This window comes from Gobius niger (assembly GCF_951799975.1).
Source record: "Gobius niger genome assembly, contig: SCAFFOLD_82, whole genome shotgun sequence".
Taxonomy (NCBI): domain Eukaryota; kingdom Metazoa; phylum Chordata; class Actinopteri; order Gobiiformes; family Gobiidae; genus Gobius; species Gobius niger.
This window is the reverse complement of record NW_027639275.1, coordinates 107730-131467: the sequence shown is the minus strand read 5'-3', so window position 1 is coordinate 131467 and position 23738 is coordinate 107730. Positions and strand designations below refer to the sequence as shown.

The 23738-nt window shown below is 45.3% G+C and overlaps 2 protein-coding genes across 2 annotated transcripts in view; both read right to left on the bottom strand.

The window, feature by feature from the left end:
• Window positions 1–780: 780 nt before the first annotated feature.
• On the bottom strand, window positions 781–7555 carry api5 (apoptosis inhibitor 5; the record flags this gene model as incomplete). The annotated part of the gene is made up of 5 exons (XM_079583111.1): window positions 7436–7555; window positions 5453–5614; window positions 3547–3640; window positions 2131–2196; window positions 781–966 (listed from the first exon to the last, which is right to left on the bottom strand). Coding segments are annotated over exons 1-5 (580 nt in total), but the record flags the coding sequence as incomplete, so codon positions are not given.
• Window positions 7556–13784: 6229 nt separating this feature from the next.
• The window catches only part of LOC306982644 (sorting and assembly machinery component 50 homolog A-like), a 31178-nt gene continuing 21224 nt past the window's right edge, over window positions 13785–23738 (bottom strand). Inside the window, exons 14-15 of the mRNA XM_079583112.1 lie at window positions 21847–21988; window positions 13785–13947 (exon numbers count right to left, since the gene is read on the bottom strand). Coding sequence (XP_079439238.1) covers window positions 13902–13947; window positions 21847–21988 — 188 coding nt within the window. The 3' untranslated portion in view covers window positions 13785–13901. The remainder of the gene's footprint in view (window positions 13948–21846; window positions 21989–23738) is intronic.

Below are 23738 nucleotides of genomic sequence, written 5' to 3'. Positions count from 1 at the left end.
GGAGGGAGGAGGAAAGAAGAGGAAAGAGGAGGAGAGAAGAGGAAAGAGGAGGAGGGAGGAGGAAAGAAGAGGAAAGAGGAGGAGAGAGGAGGAAAGAGGAAAGAGGAGGAGAGAGAGGAGGAGAGAGAGGAGAGAGAGGAGGAGAGAGAGGAGAGAGAGGAGGAGAGAGAGGAGAGAGAGAGGAGGGAGGAGGAGAGAGGAGGAGGGAGGAGGAGAGAGGAGGAGAGAGAGGAGGAGGAGAGAGAGGAGGGAGGAGGAGAGAGAGGAGGAGAGAGAGGAGAGAGAGGAGGAGAGAGAGGAGGAGAGAGAGGAGAGAGAGGAGGAGAGAGAGGAGAGAGAGAGGAGGGAGGAGGAGAGAGGAGGAGGGAGGAGGAGAGAGGAGGAGAGAGAGGAGGAGAGAGAGGAGAGAGAGGAGGAGAGAGAGGAGAGAGAGAGGAGGGAGGAGGAGAGAGGAGGAGGGAGGAGGAGAGAGGAGAGAGAGGAGGAGGAGAGAGAGGAGGGAGGAGGAGAGAGAGGAGGAGAGAGAGGAGAGAGAGGAGGAGAGAGAGGAGGAGAGAGAGGAGAGAGAGGAGGGAGGAGGAGAGGGGGAGGAGGTCCTACACCAGAGACTCCAGCTTCTGCTCCTCAGCTTCAACAACAGTGTAGGAGAGAGAGAGAGCATCTGGAGGTCCTACACCCGGGAGACTCCAGCTTTGTAGCAGCTGTTCTCTTCATCTCAGGTATTTGTCTGGCAGAAACCGTCCTCATTGTGTGGAAACATCTGAACTTCTGTCGTCCGACCCGACAGGTTCAGGCCCGTTTGAAGAAGCCGTACCTTCTTGGTCTCGGTGAAGACCAGCTCCTCCACCTCTTTGCTCAGCACGTCCTCCGGCAGAGTCTTCATCTTGGCCGACAGGAACTTGATGGCTCTTTCTCTGACGATGTCCTCGCCCTGAAGGATCTGAGAGAAGAGTCCGCCCAGAGTTCCTGAGGAGAGAGAGGGAGCGTGAGGAACGTTCAGGAGAGAGAGGGACCTTCAGGAGAGAGAGGGACGTTCAGGAGAGAGAGGGACGTTCAGGAGAGAGAGGGACGTTCAGGAGAGAGAGAGACGTTCAGGAGAGAGAGGGACCTTCAGGAGAGAGAGGGACGTTCAGGAGAGAGAGGGACGTTCAGGAGAGAGAGGGACGTTCAGGACAGTGAGGGACCTTCAGTAAGAGAGGGGGAGCGTGAGGGACGTTCAGGAGAGTGAGGGACGTTCAGGAGAGAGAGGGACGTTCAGGAGAGAGAGGGACCTTCAGTAAGAGAGGGGGAGCGTGAGGGACGTTCAGGAGAGAGAGGGACGTTCAGGAGAGAGAGGGACGTTCAGGAGAGAGAGGGACCTTCAGTAAGAGAGGGGGAGCGTGAGGGACGTTCAGGAGAGAGAGGGACGTTCAGGAGCGTGAGGGACGTTCAGGAGAGTGAGGGACGTTCAGGAGAGAGAGGGACGTTCAGGAGAGAGAGGGACCTTCAGTAAGAGAGGGGGAGCGTGAGGGACGTTCAGGAGAGAGAGGGACGTTCAGGACAGTGAGGGACCTTCAGTAAGAGAGGGGGAGCGTGAGGGACGTTCAGGAGAGTGAGAGACGTTCAGGAGAGAGAGGGACCTTCAGGAGAGAGAGGGACGTTCAGGAGAGAGAGGGACGTTCAGGAGAGAGAGGGACGTTCAGGACAGTGAGGGACCTTCAGTAAGAGAGGGGGAGCGTGAGGGACGTTCAGGAGAGTGAGGGACGTTCAGGAGAGAGAGGGACGTTCAGGAGAGAGAGGGACCTTCAGTAAGAGAGGGGGAGCGTGAGGGACGTTCAGGAGAGAGAGGGACGTTCAGGACAGTGAGGGACCTTCAGTAAGAGAGGGGGAGCGTGAGGGACGTTCAGGAGAGTGAGGGACGTTCAGGAGAGAGAGGGACGTTCAGGAGAGAGAGGGACCTTCAGTAAGAGAGGGGGAGCGTGAGGGACGTTCAGGAGAGAGAGGGACGTTCAGGACAGTGAGGGACCTTCAGTAAGAGAGGGGGAGCGTGAGGGACGTTCAGGAGAGTGAGGGACGTTCAGGAGAGAGAGAGACGTTCAGGAGAGTGAGGGACGTTCAGGAGCCCTGTGGACGTCTGTGTCTGAGCCTCACCTTTGGCGTCCAGCTTGAAGATGGAGAGCAAAGCGCCGTTGACCTGGTTAAACTCGGCCGTGTCGTCTGGAAAAACACAGATGAAGTTTAAACACAGGAGTCTCCGGGTCTGTGGTGCGTTCAAGAGCAACAACGTGAAACACTAACGACACTAAACATCACTCTATAAACAAAGGACATGTTAGTGAAGCGGGTCAGCATGAACCAGGAGCCGTGTTAAGATGAATCATTAACCTCTGAACTCCCGCCTGAACCGAGAGGAGCTTTTTACTCACGTCATCAGATTTTTTCCCATCATTTTTTTGGTGGGTGTTCAACTCATTTTTATCACATTTTTGTCAATTTTTTGGTCAAATTTTTATCACATTTTTTGTCATTTTTTTGTCATTTCATTTCATTTATTAATTTATTTGAATGGGACAGTGCATATTGATGGACAACTAGTGCTGTAAATATGCCGGATTTAGCTCAAGGCTAATTTCCATCCGCAGTCATTTTTTTTTTTATATCACATTTGTCACATTTTGTCATTTTCTTTGTCAATTTTTAGTAATTTTTTCATCAAATTTTCATCAAATTTGTTATTTTTTCATGCATTTTTTATCAAATTTTGATCACATTTTTGTTATTTTTTTAGTCGAATTTGTGTCCGATTTTTGTCGAATTTTTATCACTTTTGTCGTTTTTGTGTCATTTTTTAGTAATTTTTTCAAACATTTTTTCCGTCTTTTTTTAATCAAATTTTTGTCCTTTTTTTTTTGTCGGTTTTTTTGGTCCATTTTTTGTAATTTTTTCATCAAATTTGTTATTTTTTCATTCATTTTTTTATCAAATTTTTATCACATTTTTGTCATTTCTTTGTAAATTTTTTGTAATTTTTTCAAATATTTTTTTCGTCTTTTTTTTTTCATCAAATTTGTGTCGGTTTTTTTGGTCAATTTTTTGTAATTTTTTTCATCAAATTAGCATCAAATTTGTTACTTTTTCTTAAATTTTTTATCAATTTTTTGTAATTTTTTCAAAAACCTTTTTCGTCTTTTTTTGAATCAAATTTTTGTCATTTTTTTGTCATTTTTATCAAATTTGTGTCGGTTTTTTTGGTCAATTTTTTGTCCATTTTTTGTAATTTTTTCATCAAATTTGTTACTTTTTCTTACATTTATCTTTTTTTGTCAAATTTTTTTTCTTTGTCAAATTCTTATCATTTTTTTGTAATTTTTTCGTCAATTTTTTAATCAAATTTTTGTCAAATTTTGTCATTTTTTTGTCACATTTTCATCATTGTTTTCGTCTCACTTTTGTTGCTATTTCCACAGCTTTTTCCCAGAAGCTTTTGGATTGGGGTAAAGCCAGACTGGAGGAAATGTGCTCGGCTCAGGCGGGAGTTAAGAGGTTAAAGTGATGAAGTGAAAGTACCCGTCTGCAGCAGCTGTGTTAAGATGTCGGCCACTCGGGGGATGTTTTCTCCGCTGGCGAATCGCGGCAGCTCCTTTATGGCCTGACGTCGGATCTGAAAACGGGAAACACGGGAAACTCACTGCACTGATACAAACAAAGAACGAGCTCATGCTTCCTTCAGTTCATCGTAATATAGGACCACCACCCGGGGCGATACTGACAAAACCATCACAAATATGGAGACTCACATCTTCCCTATTTTCTCCAAATTGTCTATTCATATTTTTCCAAAATTCTCCTCTTGTTTTGCCCAGTATCTGTGTTAAGATGAATAATTAACCTCTTAACTCCTGCCTGAACTGAGAGGATCTTTTTCCTCACGTCATCTGATCTTTTTTTCCATCATTTTTTTGTTGGGTATTTAACTCATTATTGTCACATTTGTCATTTTTTGTCACATTTTTGCGATTTTTTTGTCAAATTTCTATCTTTTTTTGTCATTTTTTATCAAATTTTTGTCACGTTTTTGTGAAATTTTGTCATTTTTTTTAAATCAAATTTTTGTCATTTGTTCGTCAATTGTTTTTATCACATTTTGGACAAATTTTTATCAATTTTTTTCCCAGTATCTTTCCCAGTCCTTCCATATTTTAACACAAATGTTCTGTCCATCTTTTACATTTTCTTTCCCTATTTTTACACCTACTTCCATTTTATTTCTCCATATTCACCCCCTCCCACAGTTTTTGCCTGATACCTTCCCAATTTTTTCCTCCATCTTTTACACCAGAGGCAGGCAAGTTTTCTTAATTACTATTTTCTTTAATAGAGCGAGGGCGCTGATTATTACGATTATTAGCCCAAAGTGAAGCACAACACTGGAGAAATTACCATCTTAAAAGGGATATTTCAGGGTTTTCACTCATTTAGACACTTTTCCTGATCGGACCGAGTTTGCTTTGCTTGTTTGAGGACATTTCAGACCAGTTCTAGGGTAAATCTCGCTTGAAATAAGAAAGTAAAGTTGCCAATGAGATAAGACCAGTTTTCTTTCCCCATTGGCAAAGAAAATGAGCTGAAATAAGGAGGAAATGTATCGAAACGAGTCAGAAACATCTCAGAACTAGTGAAATAATCCAGGACAAATGCCCAACAACTTCTTAACTTTTGGTCATTTTTTTGTATATTTTTTGGTCAATTTTTTGTCAAATTTTCATCCAATTTTTGTATTTAATTTTTTTTTTTTTCAGTTTTTTTGTCATTTTTTAATCAATTTTTTGTCTTTTTTTTTGTCAATTTTTTGGTCAATTTTTTGTCATTTTTTTGTCAAATTTTCATCATTTTTATTTTTTTTCCAGTTTTTTGTCATTTTTTAATCAAATTTTTGTCTTTTTTTGTTTTGTTTTTTTGTTTGTCAATTTTTTGTCATTTTTTTGTCAAATTTTCATCACATTTTTGTATTATTATTTTTTTTCAGTTTTTTTGTCATTTTTTAATGTTTTAATCAATTTTTTGTCTTTTTTTTTTTTTTGTCAAATTTTCATCAAATTTTTGTTTTTTTCCCCCCAGTTTTTCGTCATTTTTTAATTAAATTTTTGTCAGATTTTTGTCTTTTTTTTTTTTTTTTTTTATTATTATTTTTTTGTCAGTTTCGAGCGGTTTTCACTCATTTAGACACTTTTCCTGATCGAGTTTACTTTGCTTGTTTGAGGACATTTCAGACCAGTTCTAGGGTAAATCTCGCTTGAAATAAGAAAGTAAAATTGCCAATGAGATAAGACCAATTTTCTTTCCCAAAGAAAATGACCTGAAATAAGGACGAAATGTATCGAAACGAGTCAGAAACGTCTCAGAACAAGTGAAATAATCCGGGACAAATGCCCAACAACTTCTTAGTCAGAACAGATCAGTGATTTCGACTCACCGACACGTCCTCGTCCTCGCACAGGTCGAGCTGAGCGTTGATGGCGGCGTCGGAAAGTTCCGGAAACTGGCTGAAGAACTTGGGGATGAACTGGGCCGCGAGCCGCTTCTCTTTGGGCCCGCCCTTCACGCCGTTCAGGATCACCTGGTACGCATCTTTGTGCTGCGACGGGAGAAGCAAACAGTGGGAGGGTTTATTATTCAACACGTGAAGGAATTAAACTACAGACGACAATAACACAGAGACTTTAGATTCAAACACAGACTTTTCAATCTAAACACTTCAGTAAATGTTAATAACCCCTTAACTCCCGCCTGAACCGAGCACTTTTTATACAGTTTGGCTTTACCCCAATCCAAAAGCTTCTGGAAAAAAGGTGTGAAAATAGCAACAAAACTGAGACGAAAACAATGATGAAGATGTGACAAAAAAGTGACAAAACATTGACAAAAAAGTGACGAAAAACTGATGAAAACGTGGCAAAAATGTCACAAGAAATTGACAAAATATGACAAAAATTTGATAAAAATTTGACAAAAAATGACAAAAAAATGAGAAAAAATGAGAAAAAAACGACAAAAAAATGACGAAAATATGACAAAAAAATGATGAAAAAATGACAAAAATATGACAAAAATATGATAAAAATTTGACAAAAAATTTACAAAAAATGAGAAAAAAACGACAAAAAAATTGATGAAAAAATGACAAAAATGTGACAAAAAATTTGGTAAAAATTTGACAAAAAACGACAAAAAAATGACAAAAAATGAGAAAAAAAAACGACAAAAAAATGACAAAAATATGACAAAAAATTGATGAAAAATTTACAAAAAATGTGACAAAAAAATTGATAAAAATGTGGCAAAAAACGACAAAAAATGTACAAAAAATTAGAAAATTTGACAAAAAATTAGAAAAAAATGACAAATACGTGACAAAAAAATTGCAAAAACTGACGAAAAATGAGAAAAAATGAGAATAAAAAATGATTTAAAAAATTGATGAAAAAATGTGACAAAAAAGACAAACTTCACAAAAAATTACAAAAAATGAGAAAAAAAATTCAAAAAATGTGACAAAAAAATTGATAAAAAATGGACGAAAAAAGTTACAAAAACGAGAGTAACGCCCACTAAAAAAAATGATGGAAAAAAACGACGTGAGGGAAAAGATCCTCTCGGTTCAGGCGGGAGTTAAGAGCTTAACTGGAATTTGGTTTATAAACTTTGGACACGTGACTTTTTACATATTTTACGTTAAACATGTCACGGGTTATAATCACTGACACCCCTGAGTATCGGGAGATGTATTGGATCGTCCCGGCCCTGGTAGAACTTTGGCTTTTCCATCACTTTTAAGTCGTGTTTCCGTCACTGTTTTCTCCCTTTGTTTTCCCCGCTTTCAGATTCGGGTAAAGCCAAACCGGTTCCGGGGGTTCAGAGGTTGAAGAAAGCCTCATCTTGGAGCTGATTTAAAGCTTCTTGTGACTCTTATGTTATATATAAAAACACACACAACTATTTAAAGCTAAAGTTGAGTTTAAAATGAATCTAAAACATCACGTATCGATAATAACCCGGATTCACCCACACGTTTCCTGCCGGGGTGAGTTTTGTGTTTGGGTCCCAGTGTTTTCACGCGGAGTCTGATCAATGAACGCAACAAAACAAGAGGAAAATCCGCGTGATCATCATTTACTGAGCGGATACTGATCAATTAAACCGATTTCTGAACGATCTCCTCCTTCCACACACACATGAGGGTTTAGAAACGGCGCGTGTTTGAGCCCAAAGGCAAAGAAAGAGGAAGGTTTTTGTGAATGACTGTGAGCGCTGTTAGCCGCGTTAGCTTAGCATCCTTATGTAACGTACGCATCCAAAACAAAGCCCCGCGCGGACACAAACTACACCCCCGTGAGTGGGTTTAAAGCTTAAATCCACCCCCCGGGGGCCGTGAGGGCGGTGTGAGCCTCCGTCTGACCTGGCTCAGGTTGTCCTTGGCGTCTGCGAGCACGCCGTAGCTGCGGTACAGGTCCTCGATCGTGACCGCCATCTGCGCTCCTCCGCACGGCCACAAAAACGCTCCTTCTGCCGCCGATAAAAGCCGTGTAAAAGCCTCCGGAGAGCGGCCCGAGCTGCTGCCTGACGCCCTGCGGAGCCCGCGGGGAGAGAGCTGCGGTGGAGGCCGGCGACAGCGGGGGATAAAGCCCAGAAAACGAGGCGAGTGGAGCGGACACGGAACAGAGCGTCACCCGCTGAAGCTAGTGCTGATGCTAATGCGGGTAATGCTAAGGAGCGGGCTCTACTGCGCAGGCGCACACTCAGCAGGGGGCTTCTTCACGGGACACTGAGGGCGGGAAGAGAGACAGCGCCTCCTGCTGGACACGGTCAACACTTATACAGGAGCGCCAGGAGAGTGACATGTTTGATTTCGATAAACCAAATGTTCCCAAATAGGCCATTGGCTAGCTTTTCTAGCGTGAAGTTTTGTTCCAGGAAATCAGAAATACAATTTCTTTGCATATTCTGAAACTGAATAAAACAAAAGGGGTCAAATAAAGTTTCCACATGCAGAAACCCTGCAGTTTTTGAGAAATTCGAGCGTGAAATGGGAACTATTTTCTTCTGGCGCGTATGATTTTACGGTCACCTGACCTACTTCTGACCAATCGGCGCATCGCGTTGACACCGCAACCCGGAAGTAAACACGCAGCCCAGAGGAGCGCCTTCACTGACAGCGCAGCTGTTAGCTACTATCGTGAAGAAAATCCCGCTTTCTGAAGGCAAACTTTAGATCCTCTGCAGCGAGAACAACTCGAGCAGAGTGGGCAACACTCACGAAGATCGCAAACGAGTGGATTTGGACCATAGACCTGTTATACTCCCTGGACAGCGAGGAAAATGAACTGCAAACTTCTGCGAACTCTTCTTCAAAGATCGTCAGACCTACGCCAGGCAAAGACTCTTAAAACGGCAGCCAGGGGGTTGTCCTACTCGTGAGTACATTCTTATTTATTGTGTAGTATAATGCTAATACAAATAATGCCTGAGGGAGCGACACACGTGCTGTGCCTCACGTTGCATGTATGACCCGAAGAAAATTCGTAGTTTGTTCTCATTCTGGATGTAGTTCCCCATTTGTCTGATTTGCTTTAGAAATTATAATAGCAAATAACTTTACCAGTTAGTTACACCAAAAAGATGTTTAAGCATGTTGACATTTGAACCTATCAAAGTTTGTCAAATGTTGTTGCTATAATAAAGCGCAAACCAATCAAAAAAGTAAATTAAAGAGTGCCACTGTGAACAGCTCTGTTGTTTTTACAGTCTGTGGTTGTTCACTGCAGTCAACTGTGGTTAATAGTTTATTATTGCTGGAATAAGTCTCTTCGGTGTGAGTTGGAATCACTGATCCTTTCAGTCTCTTATTTCACTCCAAAGTCCAATTAAGTCCATGATAAAATGGAGAATATTAGTACAGTTACTTGTACATGATACATAAGGCCTGCCCTACTGCTGTAGTTATTTCTGTTGAATCTGCTTTCTTCATTTTCCAGGACAATTACGTGATGAAAACATGTTGTGGTGGAGCCTGGTCCTGTAAAGCCTCGCCTCACTTCATTTAAAGACTCAACATGAAAGAGTGAGGTATGTATTTATGGGAAGTTCCAGGGCTCGGAACAACTGCATTCACATTGAAAAATGCTGAACATATTCTGCAAACTGCGATCCAACACTTACCTAGAGGCCTTTTTATAGCAATATTCTTAACACGTTTTGAAGACTATCTGACTGAAAATTATAGTAAATATTATATTAATCTAAGCTCTGAATTCTCAGTTTCTGTCCTTTTGGCTCCTCAGATATGGCTTTGATTCTTGACTGTACTTTTTGTTAAAAACCTAAAATGTGCTTTGTCTGTATTTTTACAGTGGGAGAACCTGCCATCTGTGGCCACATACGAGATCTCCTGTGATTGTCTGGAGGACTTTGGACAACAGAGAAATGATCCTGATGAGACTCTGCTAAAGATCATCAATGAACTGCAGAGTCGTCAGAGGCCTCAGATTAGAGGTATGTCATGTATTTTTCTGTTTATCACCGTCTTATAATCAAGTCATGCATTTAGATTTACAGGGATTTATTGGGTTGGTCTAAATTAATATCAGAGAAGTGAGATTTCTTTTTTTCCCCATCAAATTCTAACTTGGGCCTAGAACAAAATGTGTCTGACTCTGTGGCATCTGACCTTGGCCCTTTCTGAAACCGCCTCCTTCCTTTTGCTTCACACTTACACTACTTCTTTGAATTGAACATTAATTTCCTCTTAGAGTTTCAGATTCAGATTGTTCATATGTACACTATATTTTAGCTTCTTAAAACTTGCCAATATTTGGTCTCATTTCTGCTTTCTTTTTCATTATCAAATATCTATATGACTGTAAAATGTGACTCTTGTAAATAAACATGGAACAGAAATAGTTTGGTGCATGAGGCTGCTCTCTGAAACACACACCTGTGAGTCGCATCGATGCTTATAAACCACTTCTCCTGCTGCGTGTTCAGCTTAGGACAGACCTTTCCTTCGAGGGAACATGCATTTCCAGTGTTAGTGAGTAGGAAAAGGAAGGAGGATGCGGTTTCAGAAAAGGCACAACAAACCACTCACAGATCCACAATCATCCATTATCATCCCAGACACTAGACTTTATTTTTTAACTAATAATCTACTCATATGGGCCCCAAAACTGTACATACAATGTAATAAAAAAAAAAATTGGTATATAAGGTATTTACCATCAACATACAATAAACTAGTTGTAAATTAAACTTAACGGTACTTTTTGATTTCAGATCGGACAGGCTGATGTCAAGGATTCGAGCTGATTTTCCTCCGATCACCGTCTAATCTGAGAAATAATAGTGAACTTTTGAAACACTGAACGAGGACAGTAATTCAGGAGTTACACTTTACATCAGAAAGAGCCTTTAAAGGACCCTAACGACAAGAACTTTTTAGCCTCCTTGCCTGGATAGAGAGTGCGTTAGAACAGTGGTTCCCAACCTGGGGAGCGGGGGCTCCTGGGACGGCAGGTGGGGCCCAGAGCTTTGTCTGGTCAGAGTGTCAGGTCATACATTTGCACAAGTTAAAATGGTTAAAAATCACAACAGGTGCATAAAACTATCTAATTTCAGAAAATGTGTTTAAAATGCATATCGGTAAATATTTTCAGGTTTTGATTTTTTTATTGTATTTGTTTCGACTGAGGGGGGGCCCCGGGCTGACTACAGCATGCACAGGAGGGGAATCAAGAACAAAGGTTGGGAACCACTGCAGTAGAAGGTCTTATATTGAATGAATTACAAGATCTAACAGGCAAGACTGAAGTCAAGCTTTCGTCCATATGCCAAGATACACTTGATCTGCTTCTGATGGTTAAAAACCCCAAAATCACAAAAAATAAAAGAATGTTTGAAACTTATCTGGAGCAATTTGTTATTTATGTTCATAAAATCTAATTTGAAAATGTCATGGGGAAATGGTAGGTCCCATAGTGTGCTTGTTTCAATAGGACGCATATTTCAAAAAAGGCATATTTTCAAAAGTTATTTCTTAAAAACTAGCACTCCTATCCACCTTCTTTTACCACATATTGAATATTTTTAGTATTGTCTTTATGATTGTAAAATTTTAAGTCTGTGGCCTTTACACCTTTTGAAATAACTGGAGTCAAAAATGCCTATAGAGGCTAAAATGTCCATTTTTTCACAAACTTCCCCGCTTTAGGAGCCAATTTCTCATTAACTGCAGGGAGTCTGCGTGTGGAAATTTTTGTGGAAGAAGTTTAACTATTGTACTTGATAAAAATCCAAATAAAAAGTATTTCCTATTTCCTGGAACAAAAGTCATTTTCTAAGCCCTTTCTGAGAGCTAGCCGATGGCCTAAAAGACCTTTTCCTTCTGATTCAGATGATGATCCACCACCAGGCCGAGTAAACAGGCCAAATGAACAATAAAGAACAGAAAAACAAAGACTAAAGGCTGACTCAGCAGGAGATTTCTTTACCTATTCAGACTTAAGTACATACTATGGACTATCCGCAATCCCAATGAGATGGAAAAAAACATTAAAAAACAAAAACAGGCTGTTAGCATGAATGCCACAAAACCAATGTAAGAGATGGCAAACCAAGAACATAAACAAAAGTATATATACATTTAATTTGTACATGTCTGGAACTGCCTGTTTGTACTAAATGGGAAGATGATTTAACATACCTATATTATGGAAACACTTTCTTAAGGAGATAAAACAGCAACTGATTCTTATTCAAGGGTGTTTCTATTAAAATTATTCTATAACATTAGAGCAACAAGAAAATACTTAAAATGATGTAACATTATGGACAATTCCATGTGTAGATTCTGTGAGGTTGAAGAGGAAGATTCAATGCACTTATTTTATTTTTGCCCAGATGTAGCAAAGTTTTGGATGTTGGTCAAAAATTGGTTACTGGAATTCAAAATTGAAATTAACATCTGGGACATTAACATAATACTGGGGGAAGAAAACAGTCCGACTTAATCAACACAAATGTTCTAGTTGGTAAAGATCTTATTTTTAAGTGTAAACCAAGGCAGATCTTTGTCGAGCAAACTTAAGAAATAAAAGACATCAACAGTTTACAATCGAAAAGAAAAATAAAGAAAAGAAATTCACATGACAAGTGGAATGGGATGTTATGGGACTGATGTGCACGAACATTGTGAATTTCCTAATGTTCACAATGTAATTAATGTCTTATGTTTATTCAGTGGTTCAAACTTTGAAGCGCTCGTGGGACGAGTGTGGGTTTTAAAATCAAACCTGCAACAAACCAGCTGCCCCAGGACCACCATCCCAAACTCCCACACATTTAGATCAACGATCTTAAGATAAATTAATATAAAGCGATCAATAAACACTCCAAACAAGATAAACATGTGCATAAGGATGAACAGAACAAAGGAAGAGGTGGAGAGCCCATTCTTTGAGAGCCACTGTAAAACATAATGTAAAAAATAATGTGGAAATGATGAAAAATATGTCAAGGATTTGTATTTCTTGTCTTTGTGTGTTTGTTTGTTTGTCTTAGTCTGAATTATCTTTCTGTGAAATGTATTGTGATTTTGGTATTGTTGTGTTATTTATGTTTTTGTTTAATTCAATGTCTACTGTGTCTGAAGTGAATGAATGAATAAAGAAAGAAAAAAAATAGAGAAAAAAAAGAAAACTAATGGCTAATCATAAAGCCATGTCCTGTAAATACCACATGTTACCACAGTAAATGTTTTATCTTTGTCATCCTGTTTTCTGTCTCGATCTCTTTTGTATGACTTTATTTTATGTATTTCCCTTTTCTTCTAAAATAATGATAAAAAACGTATACAGGAGCAGTCAACACTTACTGTATACTACAGTATTTTAATACCTCAGTGAATAATGAGTGTTGGGGTAACGCATTACAAAAGTAATGAGTTACAAATATGTAATATAACATATTACTTAAACAAAATACGGGAATATATTAGTCATTACAGTTAAAGTAACTCGAGTTAAAAGTGCATTTAGATGGTTTGTGTTGAAAAGCCAAACTCCCCCAAATAAATGCCCCAAAGCAAATGGGAAACTGGTGAATAAGATCTGCATCTGGAGTTAGAATAAGAATAAAACACAGAGAAACGGGGAAGGAAAAGGAAATGTGTCTGCACTTTAGGTCTGTGGCTTTATTATTATTGAGGCCAGAGCAACAGTAAACCGTAAACTCACCGTCTCAGTGACCTCTGATACGGGCCCTTCATACCTATTATATATTATTATTGCAGAAAGTGATTGGGGCCAACTGTCTGGTGGAGGTGATGTGATGAATCTAAGATCGAGGGCCGATAATCGATGCTTTGTGACTATATTACATTTTTAAAACTGTAGCTACTAATATAGAATATTTTACAGTTTTAAAGTAACTTGCCCAAAACTGAATAAAATATTCTTATTATTATCGTCTACATTTATATAAGGTAAACAGGAAAACACTGAAAAAACATCTTTCAATAAATCGATAATAATGTGATTTTATATATAGTGCTGATTTAGGTCCCAGGTTCGATTCCCACCTGAGCGGGTGGTCACTTCTAACTCACAGGAACTCCAGACTTTATTTACTGACTCGCTGTTTCGAAGGTTTGCAAAGGGTTTGTCTCCAGTGTCGTGTTTTCACGTCAGAAATGTGAAAAAAAGGTAAAATATGGAATAAAAACGTTTTAATCCAGACAAAGACCCAGAGCCGTCTCTCCAAAGGCTTTAATTTAAATAACGACAGAAACAGATGAACAAACAAACTGGATAAAAGGCTACGATTCTGCTCCCTTCAAAGTAAAAGTCTGTGTTTCCTTCAGAGTAAAAGCATCAGAGGAAGCGGATCCCGGCGCCGAACTGGACCCCGTCACAAATCCTGCGAGAGAAACACAAGGTCAGCCTCAGTAAATCCTGCCGTCGGCCTGTGGCGTTAGCGTGTGGCGTTAGCGTGTGGCGTTAGCGTGTGGCTTTAGCGTGTGGTATAGGTATGTGGCGTTAGCGTGTGGCGTTAGCGTGTGGTATAGGTATGTGGCGTTAGCGTGTGGCGTTAGCGTGTGGCGTTAGCATGTATGGTGTTAGCGTGTGTGGCATTAGCGTGTGTGGTGTTAGCGTGTGTGGCGTTAGCGTGTGGCGTTAGGGTGTGGCGTTAGCGTGTGTGGCGTTAGCGTGTGTGGCGTTAGCGTGTGTGGCGTTAGCGTGTGGCGTTAGCGTGTGTGGCGTTAGCGTGTGTGGCGTTAGCGTGTGTGGCGTTAGCGTGTGTGGCGTTAGTGTGTAAGGTGTTAGCGTGCGGCGTTAGCGTGTGTGGTGTTAGCGTGCGGCGTTAGCGTGCGGCGTTAACGTGTGTGGCGTTAGTGTGCGGCGTTAGCGTGCGGCGTTAGCGTTTGGTATAGGTATGTGGCGCTAGCGTGTGGTATAGGCGTGTGGTATAGGTATGTGGCGTTAGCGTGTGGCGTTAGCGTGCGGCGTTAGCGTGCGGCGTTAGCGTGTGTGGCGTTAGTGTGTAAGGTGTTAGCGTGCGGCGTTAGCGTGTGTGGTGTTAGCGTGTGGCGTTAGCGTGCGGTGTTAGCGTTTGGTATAGGCGTGTGGCGCTAGCGTGTGGTATAGGCGTGTGGTATAGGTATGTGGCGTTAGCGTGTGGTGTTAGCGTTTGGTATAGGTATGTGGCGCTAGCGTGTGGTATAGGCGTGTGGTATAGGTATGTGGCGTTAGCGTGTGGCGTTAGCGTGCGGCGTTAGCGTGCGGCGTTAGCGTGCGGCGTTAGCGTTTGGTATAGGTATGTGGCGCTAGCGTGTGGTATAGGTATGTGGCGTTAGCGTGTGGCGTTAGCGTGCGGCGTTAGCGTGTGTGGCGTTAGTGTGTAAGGTGTTAGCGTGCGGTGTTAGCGTGCGGCGTTAGCGTGTGGCGTTAGCGTGCGGTGTTAGCGTTTGGTATAGGTATGTGGCGCTAGCGTGTGGTATAGGCGTGTGGTATAGGTATGTGGCGTTAGCGTGTGGCGTTAGCGTGCGGCGTTAGCGTGCGGCGTTAGCGTGCGGCGTTAGCGTTTGGTATAGGTATGTGGCGCTAGCGTGTGGTATAGGTATGTGGCGCTAGCGTGTGGTATAGGCGTGTGGTATAGGTATGTGGCGTTAGCGTGTGGCGTTAGCGTGCGGCGTTAGCGTGCGGCGTTAGCGTGTGTGGCGTTAGTGTGTAAGGTGTTAGCGTGCGGCGTTAGCGTGTGTGGTGTTAGCGTGTGGCGCTAGCGTGCGGTGTTAGCGTGCGGCGTTAGCGTGCGGCGTTAGCGTTTGGTATAGGTATGTGGCGCTAGCGTGTGGTATAGGCGTGTGGTATAGGTATGTGGCGTTAGCGTGTGGCGTTAGCGTGCGGCGTTAGCGTGCGGCGTTAGCGTTTGGTATAGGTATGTGGCGCTAGCGTGTGGTATAGGCGTGTGGTATAGGTATGTGGCGTTAGCGTGTGGCGTTAGCGTGCGGCGTTAGCGTGCGGCGTTAGCGTTTGGTATAGGTATGTGGCGCTAGCGTGTGGTATAGGCGTGTGGTATAGGTATGTGGCGTTAGCGTGTGGTATAGGTATGTGGCGTTAGCGTGTGTGGCGTTAGCGTGCGGCGCTAGCGTGTGTGGCGTTAGCGTTTGGTATAGGTATGTAGCGTTAGCGTGTGTGGCGTTAGCGTGTGTGGCGTTAGCGTGTGTGGCGTTAGCGTGTGTGGCGTTAGTGTGGAAGGTGTTAGCGTGCGGCGTTAGCTTGTGTGGTGTTAGCGTGCGGCGTTAGCGTGCGGCGTTAACGTGTGTGGCGTTAGCGTTTGGCTAGCGTGCTAACGCCGCACGCTAGCGTGTGGCGTTAGCGTGCGGCGTTAGCGTGCGGCGTTAGCGTTTGGTATAGGTATGTGGCGCTAGCGTGTGGTATAGGTATGTGGCGCTAGCGTGTGGTATAGGCGTTTGGTATAGGTATGTGGCGCTAGCGTGTGGTATAGGTATGTGGCGTTGGCGTGTGGCGTTAGCGTGCGGCGTTAGCGTTTGGTATAGGTATGTGGCGCTAGCGTGTGGTATAGGTATGTGGCGCTAGCGTGTGGTATAGGCGTGTGGTATAGGTATGTGGCGTTAGCGTGTGGCGTTAGCGTGCGGCGTTAGCGTGCGGCGTTAGCGTGTGTGGCGTTAGTGTGGAAGGTGTTAGCGTGCGGCGTTAGCGTGTGTGGTGTTAGCGTGTGGCGTTAGCGTGCGGCGTTAACGTGTGTGGCGTTAGCGTTTGGCTAGCGTGCTAACGCCGCACGCTAGCGTGCGGCGTTAGCGTGCGGCGTTAGCGTTTGGTATAGGTATGTGGCGCTAGCGTGTGGTATAGGCGTGTGGTATAGGTATGTGGCGTTAGCGTGTGGCGTTAGCGTGCGGCGTTAGCGTGCGGCGTTAGCGTGTGTGGCGTTAGCGTGCGGTGTTAGCGTTTGGTATAGGTATGTGGCGCTAGCGTGTGGCGTTAGCGTGCGGCGTTAGCGTTTGGTATAGGTATGTGGCGCTAGCGTGTGGTATAGGCGTGTGGTATAGGTATGTGGCGTTAGCGTGTGGCGTTAGCGTGTGGCGTTAGCGTGCGGCGTTAGCGTGTGTGGCGTTAGCGTGCGGTGTTAGCGTTTGGTATAGGTATGTGGCGCTAGCGTGTGGTGTTAGCGTGCGGCGTTAGCGTGTGTGGTGTTAGCGTGCGGTGTTAGCGTTTGGTATAGGTATGTGGCGCTAGCGTGTGGTGTTAGCGTGCGGCGTTAGCGTGTGTGGTGTTAGCGTGTGGCGTTAGCGTGCGGTGTTAGCGTTTGGTATAGGTATGTGGCGTTAGCGTGTGGCGTTAGCGTGCGGCGTTAGCGTGCGGCGTTAGCGTGCGGCGTTAGCGTGCGGCGTTAGCGTGCGGCGTTAGCGTGCGGCGTTAGCGTTTGGTATAGGTATGTGGCGCTAGCGTGTGGTATAGGTATGTGGCGCTAGCGTGTGGTATAGGCGTGTGGTATAGGTATGTGGCGTTAGCGTGTGGCGTTAGCGTGCGGCGTTAGCGTGCGGCGTTAGCGTGTGTGGCGTTAGTGTGTAAGGTGTTAGCGTGCGGCGTTAGCGTGTGTGGTGTTAGCGTGTGGCGTTAGCGTGCGGTGTTAGCGTGCGGCGTTAGCGTTCGGCGTTAGCGTTTGGTATAGGTATGTGGCGCTAGCGTGTGGTATAGGCGTGTGGTATAGGTATGTGGCGTTAGCGTGTGGCGTTAGCGTGCGGCGTTAGCGTGCGGCGTTAGCGTTTGGTATAGGTATGTGGCGCTAGCGTGTGGTATAGGCGTGTGGTATAGGTATGTGGCGTTAGCGTGTGGCGTTAGCGTGCGGCGTTAGCGTGCGGCGTTAGTGTGTGTGGCGTTAGCGTGCGGTGTTAGCGTTTGGTATAGGTATGTGGCGCTAGCGTGTGGTGTTAGCGTGCGGCGTTAGCGTGTGTGGTGTTAGCGTGCGGTGTTAGCGTTTGGTATAGGTATGTGGCGCTAGCGTGTGGTGTTAGCGTGCGGCGTTAGCGTGTGTGGTGTTAGCGTGTGGCGTTAGCGTGCGGTGTTAGCGTTTGGTATAGGTATGTGGCGCTAGCGTGTGGTATAGGCGTGTGGTATAGGTATGTGGCGTTAGCGTGTGGCGTTAGCGTGCGGCGTTAGCGTGCGGCGTTAGCGTGCGGCGTTAGCGTGCGGCGTTAGCGTGCGGCGTTAGCGTGCGGCGTTAGCGTTTGGTATAGGTATGTGGCGCTAGCGTGTGGTATAGGCGTGTGGTATAGGTATGTGGCGTTAGCGTGTGGCGTTAGCGTGCGGCGTTAGCGTGCGGCGTTAGCGTGTGTGGCGTTAGCGTGCGGTGTTAGCGTTTGGTATAGGTATGTGGCGCTAGCGTGTGGCGTTAGCGTGCGGCGTTAGCGTTTGGTATAGGTATGTGGCGCTAGCGTGTGGTATAGGCGTGTGGTATAGGTATGTGGCGTTAGCGTGTGGCGTTAGCGTGTGGCGTTAGCGTGCGGCGTTAGCGTGTGTGGCGTTAGCGTGCGGTGTTAGCGTTTGGTATAGGTATGTGGCGCTAGCGTGTGGTGTTAGCGTGCGGCGTTAGCGTGTGTGGTGTTAGCGTGCGGTGTTAGCGTTTGGTATAGGTATGTGGCGCTAGCGTGTGGTGTTAGCGTGCGGCGTTAGCGTGTGTGGTGTTAGCGTGTGGCGTTAGCGTGCGGTGTTAGCGTTTGGTATAGGTATGTGGCGTTAGCGTGTGGCGTTAGCGTGCGGCGTTAGCGTGCGGCGTTAGCGTGCGGCGTTAGCGTGCGGCGTTAGCGTGCGGCGTTAGCGTGCGGCGTTAGCGTTTGGTATAGGTATGTGGCGCTAGCGTGTGGTATAGGTATGTGGCGCTAGCGTGTGGTATAGGCGTGTGGTATAGGTATGTGGCGTTAGCGTGTGGCGTTAGCGTGCGGCGTTAGCGTGCGGCGTTAGCGTGTGTGGCGTTAGTGTGTAAGGTGTTAGCGTGCGGCGTTAGCGTGTGTGGTGTTAGCGTGTGGCGTTAGCGTGCGGTGTTAGCGTGCGGCGTTAGCGTTCGGCGTTAGCGTTTGGTATAGGTATGTGGCGCTAGCGTGTGGTATAGGCGTGTGGTATAGGTATGTGGCGTTAGCGTGTGGCGTTAGCGTGCGGCGTTAGCGTGCGGCGTTAGCGTTTGGTATAGGTATGTGGCGCTAGCGTGTGGTATAGGCGTGTGGTATAGGTATGTGGCGTTAGCGTGTGGCGTTAGCGTGCGGCGTTAGCGTGCGGCGTTAGTGTGTGTGGCGTTAGCGTGCGGTGTTAGCGTTTGGTATAGGTATGTGGCGCTAGCGTGTGGTGTTAGCGTGCGGCGTTAGCGTGTGTGGTGTTAGCGTGCGGTGTTAGCGTTTGGTATAGGTATGTGGCGCTAGCGTGTGGTGTTAGCGTGCGGCGTTAGCGTGTGTGGTGTTAGCGTGTGGCGTTAGCGTGCGGTGTTAGCGTTTGGTATAGGTATGTGGCGCTAGCGTGTGGTATAGGCGTGTGGTATAGGTATGTGGCGTTAGCGTGTGGCGTTAGCGTGCGGCGTTAGCGTGCGGCGTTAGCGTGCGGCGTTAGCGTGCGGCGTTAGCGTGCGGCGTTAGCGTGCGGCGTTAGCGTTTGGTATAGGTATGTGGCGCTAGCGTGTGGTATAGGTATGTGGCGCTAGCGTGTGGTATAGGCGTGTGGTATAGGTATGTGGCGTTAGCGTGTGGCGTTAGCGTGCGGCGTTAGCGTGCGGCGTTAGCGTGTGTGGCGTTAGTGTGTAAGGTGTTAGCGTGCGGCGTTAGCGTGTGTGGTGTTAGCGTGTGGCGTTAGCGTGCGGTGTTAGCGTGCGGCGTTAGCGTTCGGCGTTAGCGTTTGGTATAGGTATGTGGCGCTAGCGTGTGGTATAGGCGTGTGGTATAGGTATGTGGCGTTAACGTGTGGCGTTAGCGTGCGGCGTTAGCGTGCGGCGTTAGCGTTTGGTATAGGTATGTGGCGCTAGCGTGTGGTATAGGTATGTGGCGTTAGCGTGTGGCGTTAGCGTGCGGCGCTAGCGTGTGTTGTGTTAGCGTGCGGCGTTAGCGTGTGCGGCGTTAGCGTGTGGCGTTAGCGTGTGGCGTTAGCGTGTGGCGTTAGCGTGTTAGCGTGTGTGGCGTTAGCGTGTGTGGCGTTAGCGTGTGTGGCGTTAGCGTGTGTGGCGTTAGCGTGTGTGGCGTTAGCGTGCGGTATAGGTATGTGGCGCTAGCGTGTGGTGTTAGCGTGCGGCGTTAGCGTGTGTGGTGTTAGCGTGTGGCGTTAGCGTGCGGTGTTAGCGTTTGGTATAGGTATGTGGCGCTAGCGTGTGGTATAGGCGTGTGGTATAGGTATGTGGCGTTAGCGTGTGGCGTTAGCGTGCGGCGTTAGCGTGCGGCGTTAGCGTGCGGCGTTAGCGTGCGGCGTTAGCGTGCGGCGTTAGCGTTTGGTATAGGTATGTGGCGCTAGCGTGTGGTATAGGTATGTGGCGCTAGCGTGTGGTATAGGCGTGTGGTATAGGTATGTGGCGTTAGCGTGTGGCGTTAGCGTGCGGCGTTAGCGTGCGGCGTTAGCGTGCGTGGCGTTAGTGTGTGGCGTTAGCGTGCGGTGTTAGCGTTTGGTATAGGTATGTGGCGCTAGCGTGTGGTGTTAGCGTGCGGCGTTAGCGTGTGTGGTGTTAGCGTGCGGTGTTAGCGTTTGGTATAGGTATGTGGCGCTAGCGTGTGGTGTTAGCGTGCGGCGTTAGCGTGTGTGGTGTTAGCGTGTGGCGTTAGCGTGCGGTGTTAGCGTTTGGTATAGGTATGTGGCGCTAGCGTGTGGTATAGGCGTGTGGTATAGGTATGTGGCGTTAGCGTGTGGCGTTAGCGTGCGGCGTTAGCGTGCGGCGTTAGCGTGCGGCGTTAGCGTGCGGCGTTAGCGTTTGGTATAGGTATGTGGCGCTAGCGTGTGGTATAGGCGTGTGGTATAGGTATGTGGCGTTAGCGTGTGGCGTTAGCGTGCGGCGTTAGCGTGCGGCGTTAGCGTGTGTGGCGTTAGTGTGTAAGGTGTTAGCGTGCGGCGTTAGCGTGTGTGGTGTTAGCGTGTGGCGTTAGCGTGCGGTGTTAGCGTGCGGCGTTAGCGTGCGGCGTTAGCGTTTGGTATAGGTATGTGGCGCTAGCGTGTGGTATAGGCGTGTGGTATAGGTATGTGGCGTTAGCGTGTGGCGTTAGCGTGCGGCGTTAGCGTGCGGCGTTAGCGTTTGGTATAGGTATGTGGCGCTAGCGTGTGGTATAGGTATGTGGCGTTAGCGTGTGGCGTTAGCGTGCGGCGCTAGCGTGTGTTGTGTTAGCGTGCGGCGTTAGCGTGTGCGGCGTTAGCGTGTGGCGTTAGCGTGTGGCGTTAGCGTGTGGCGTTAGCGTGTGGCGTTAGCGTGTTAGCGTGTGTGGCGTTAGCGTGTGTGGCGTTAGCGTGTGTGGCGTTAGCGTGTGTGGCGTTAGCGTGCGGTGTTAGCGTTTGGTATAGGTATGTGGCGCTAGCGTGTGGTGTTAGCGTGCGGCGTTAGCGTGTGTGGTGTTAGCGTGTGGCGTTAGCGTGCGGTGTTAGCGTTTGGTATAGGTATGTGGCGCTAGCGTGTGGTATAGGCGTGTGGTATAGGTATGTGGCGTTAGCGTGTGGCGTTAGCGTGCGGCGTTAGCGTGCGGCGTTAGCGTGCGGCGTTAGCGTTTGGTATAGGTATGTGGCGCTAGCGTGTGGTATAGGTATGTGGCGCTAGCGTGTGGTATAGGCGTGTGGTATAGGTATGTGGCGTTAGCGTGTGGCGTTAGCGTGCGGCGTTAGCGTGCGGCGTTAGCGTGTGTGGCGTTAGTGTGTAAGGTGTTAGCGTGCGGCGTTAGCGTGTGTGGTGTTAGCGTGTGGCGTTAGCGTGCGGTGTTAGCGTGCGGCGTTAGCGTGCGGCGTTAGCGTTTGGTATAGGTATGTGGCGCTAGCGTGTGGTATAGGCGTGTGGTATAGGTATGTGGCGTTAGCGTGTGGCGTTAGCGTGCGGCGTTAGCGTGCGGCGTTAGCGTTTGGTATAGGTATGTGGCGCTAGCGTGTGGTATAGGTATGTGGCGTTAGCGTGTGGCGTTAGCGTGCGGCGCTAGCGTGTGTTGTGTTAGCGTGCGGCGTTAGCGTGTGCGGCGTTAGCGTGTGGCGTTAGCGTGTGGCGTTAGCGTGTGGCGTTAGCGTGTTAGCGTGTGTGGCGTTAGCGTGTGTGGCGTTAGCGTGTGTGGCGTTAGCGTGTGGCGTTAGCGTTAGCGCTCACCTGTCTCCGCTCTGGACGCCCATGGGAATGCAGTAGTTGAGCTCGAGTCGTGCGATGTTCCCTAAACGCAGCACGAGGCCCAGGCCGTACGACCAGCGAACGCACTCCGCCAACCGCTGCAGGTGAGAGGCGGGGCCTTCACCTGCCAATCAGAGACACAGCTGAGCATCACATGACCACGACTGATTAGTGCTAAGCTCAGCTAACAATTTAGCTTTTCTCACTGTAGTTGAGTTTTTCTCACCGTAGTTGAGTTTTTTTTACCGTAGTTGAGTTTTTTTTACCGTAGTTGAGTTTTTTTTTTACCGTAGTTGAGTTTTTTTTTACCATAGTTTAGTTTTTCTCACCGTAGTTGAGTTTTTCTCACCGTAGTTGAGTTTTTCTCACCGTAGTAGAGTTTTTCTCACCGTAGTTGAGTTTTTTTTTACCGTAGTTGAGTTTTTTTTTTACCGTAGAGTTTTTTTTTTTACCATAGTTGAGTTTTTTTTTTTTACCATAGTTGAGTTTTTTTTTTTTACCATAGTTGAGTTTTTTTTTACCGTAGTTGAGTTTTTTTTTACCGTAGTTGAGTTTTTTTTACCGTAGTTGAGTTTTTTTTACCGTAGTTGAGTTTTTTTTACCGTAGTTGAGTTTTTTTTACCGTAGTTGAGTTTTTTTTTTTTACCGTAGTTGAGTTTTTTTTACCATAGTTGAGTTTTTTTTACCGTAGTTGAGTTTTTTTTACCATAGTTGAGTTTTTCTCACCGTAGTTGAGTTTTTCTCACCGTAGTTGAGTTTTTTTTTACCGTAGTTGAGTTTTTCTCACCGTAGTTGAGTTTTTTTTTACCATAGTTGAGTTTTTCTCACCGTAGTTGAGTTTTTTTTTACCGTACTTGAGGTTTTTTTTTACCGTAGTTGAGTTTTTTTTTACCATAGTTGAGTTTTTTTACCGTAGTTGAGTTTTTCTCACCGTAGTTGAGTTTTTCTCACCGTAGTTGAGTTTTTCTCACCGTAGTTGAGTTTTTCTCACCGTAGTTGAGTTTTTCTCACCGTAGTTGAGCTTTTTTTTTTTTAGCGTAGTTGAACTTTTCTCACCGTAGTTGAGGTTTTTCTCACTGTAGTTGAGGTTTTTCTCACTGTAGTTGAGTTTTTCTCTCTGTAGTTGAGTTTTTCTCACCGTAGCTGAGTTTTTTTTTACCATAGTTGAGTTTTTTTTTTTTTACCATAGTTGAGTTTTTTTCACCGTAGTTGAGTTTTTTTTACCAGTTGATTTTTTATTTTTTACCATAGTTGAGTTTTTTTCACCGTAGTTGAGTTGTTTTTTTTACCATAGTTGAGTTTTTTTTTTTACCATAATTGAGTTTTTTTTTTTTACCATAGTTGAGTTTTTTTTACCGTAGTTGAGTTTTTTTTTACCGTAGTTGAGTTTTTCTCACCGTAGTTGAGTTTTTTTTTACTGTAGTTGAGTTTTTTTTACCGTAGTTGAGTTTTTTTTTACCGTAGTTGAGTTTTTTTTACCATAGTTGATTTTTTTTTTTACCGTAGTTGAGTTTTTTTGACCGTAGTTGAGCTTTTTTTTACCGTAGTTGAGTTTTTCTCACCGTAGTTGAGTTTTTTTTTTACCGTAGTCGAGTTTTTTTTACCGTAGTTGAGTTTTTCTCACCGTAGTTGAGTTTTTTTTTACCGTAGTTGAGTTTTTTTTTACCGTAGTTGAGTTTTTCTCACCGTAGTTGAGTTTTTTTTTTTACCGTAGTCGAGTTTTTTTTACCGTAGTTGAGTTTTTCTCACCGTAGTTGAGTTTTTTTTTTACCGTAGTCGAGTTTTTCTCACCGTAGTTGAGTTTTTTTTTTACCGTAGTCGAGTTTTTTTTACCGTAGTTGAGTTTTTCTCACCGTAGTTGAGTTTTTTTTTAC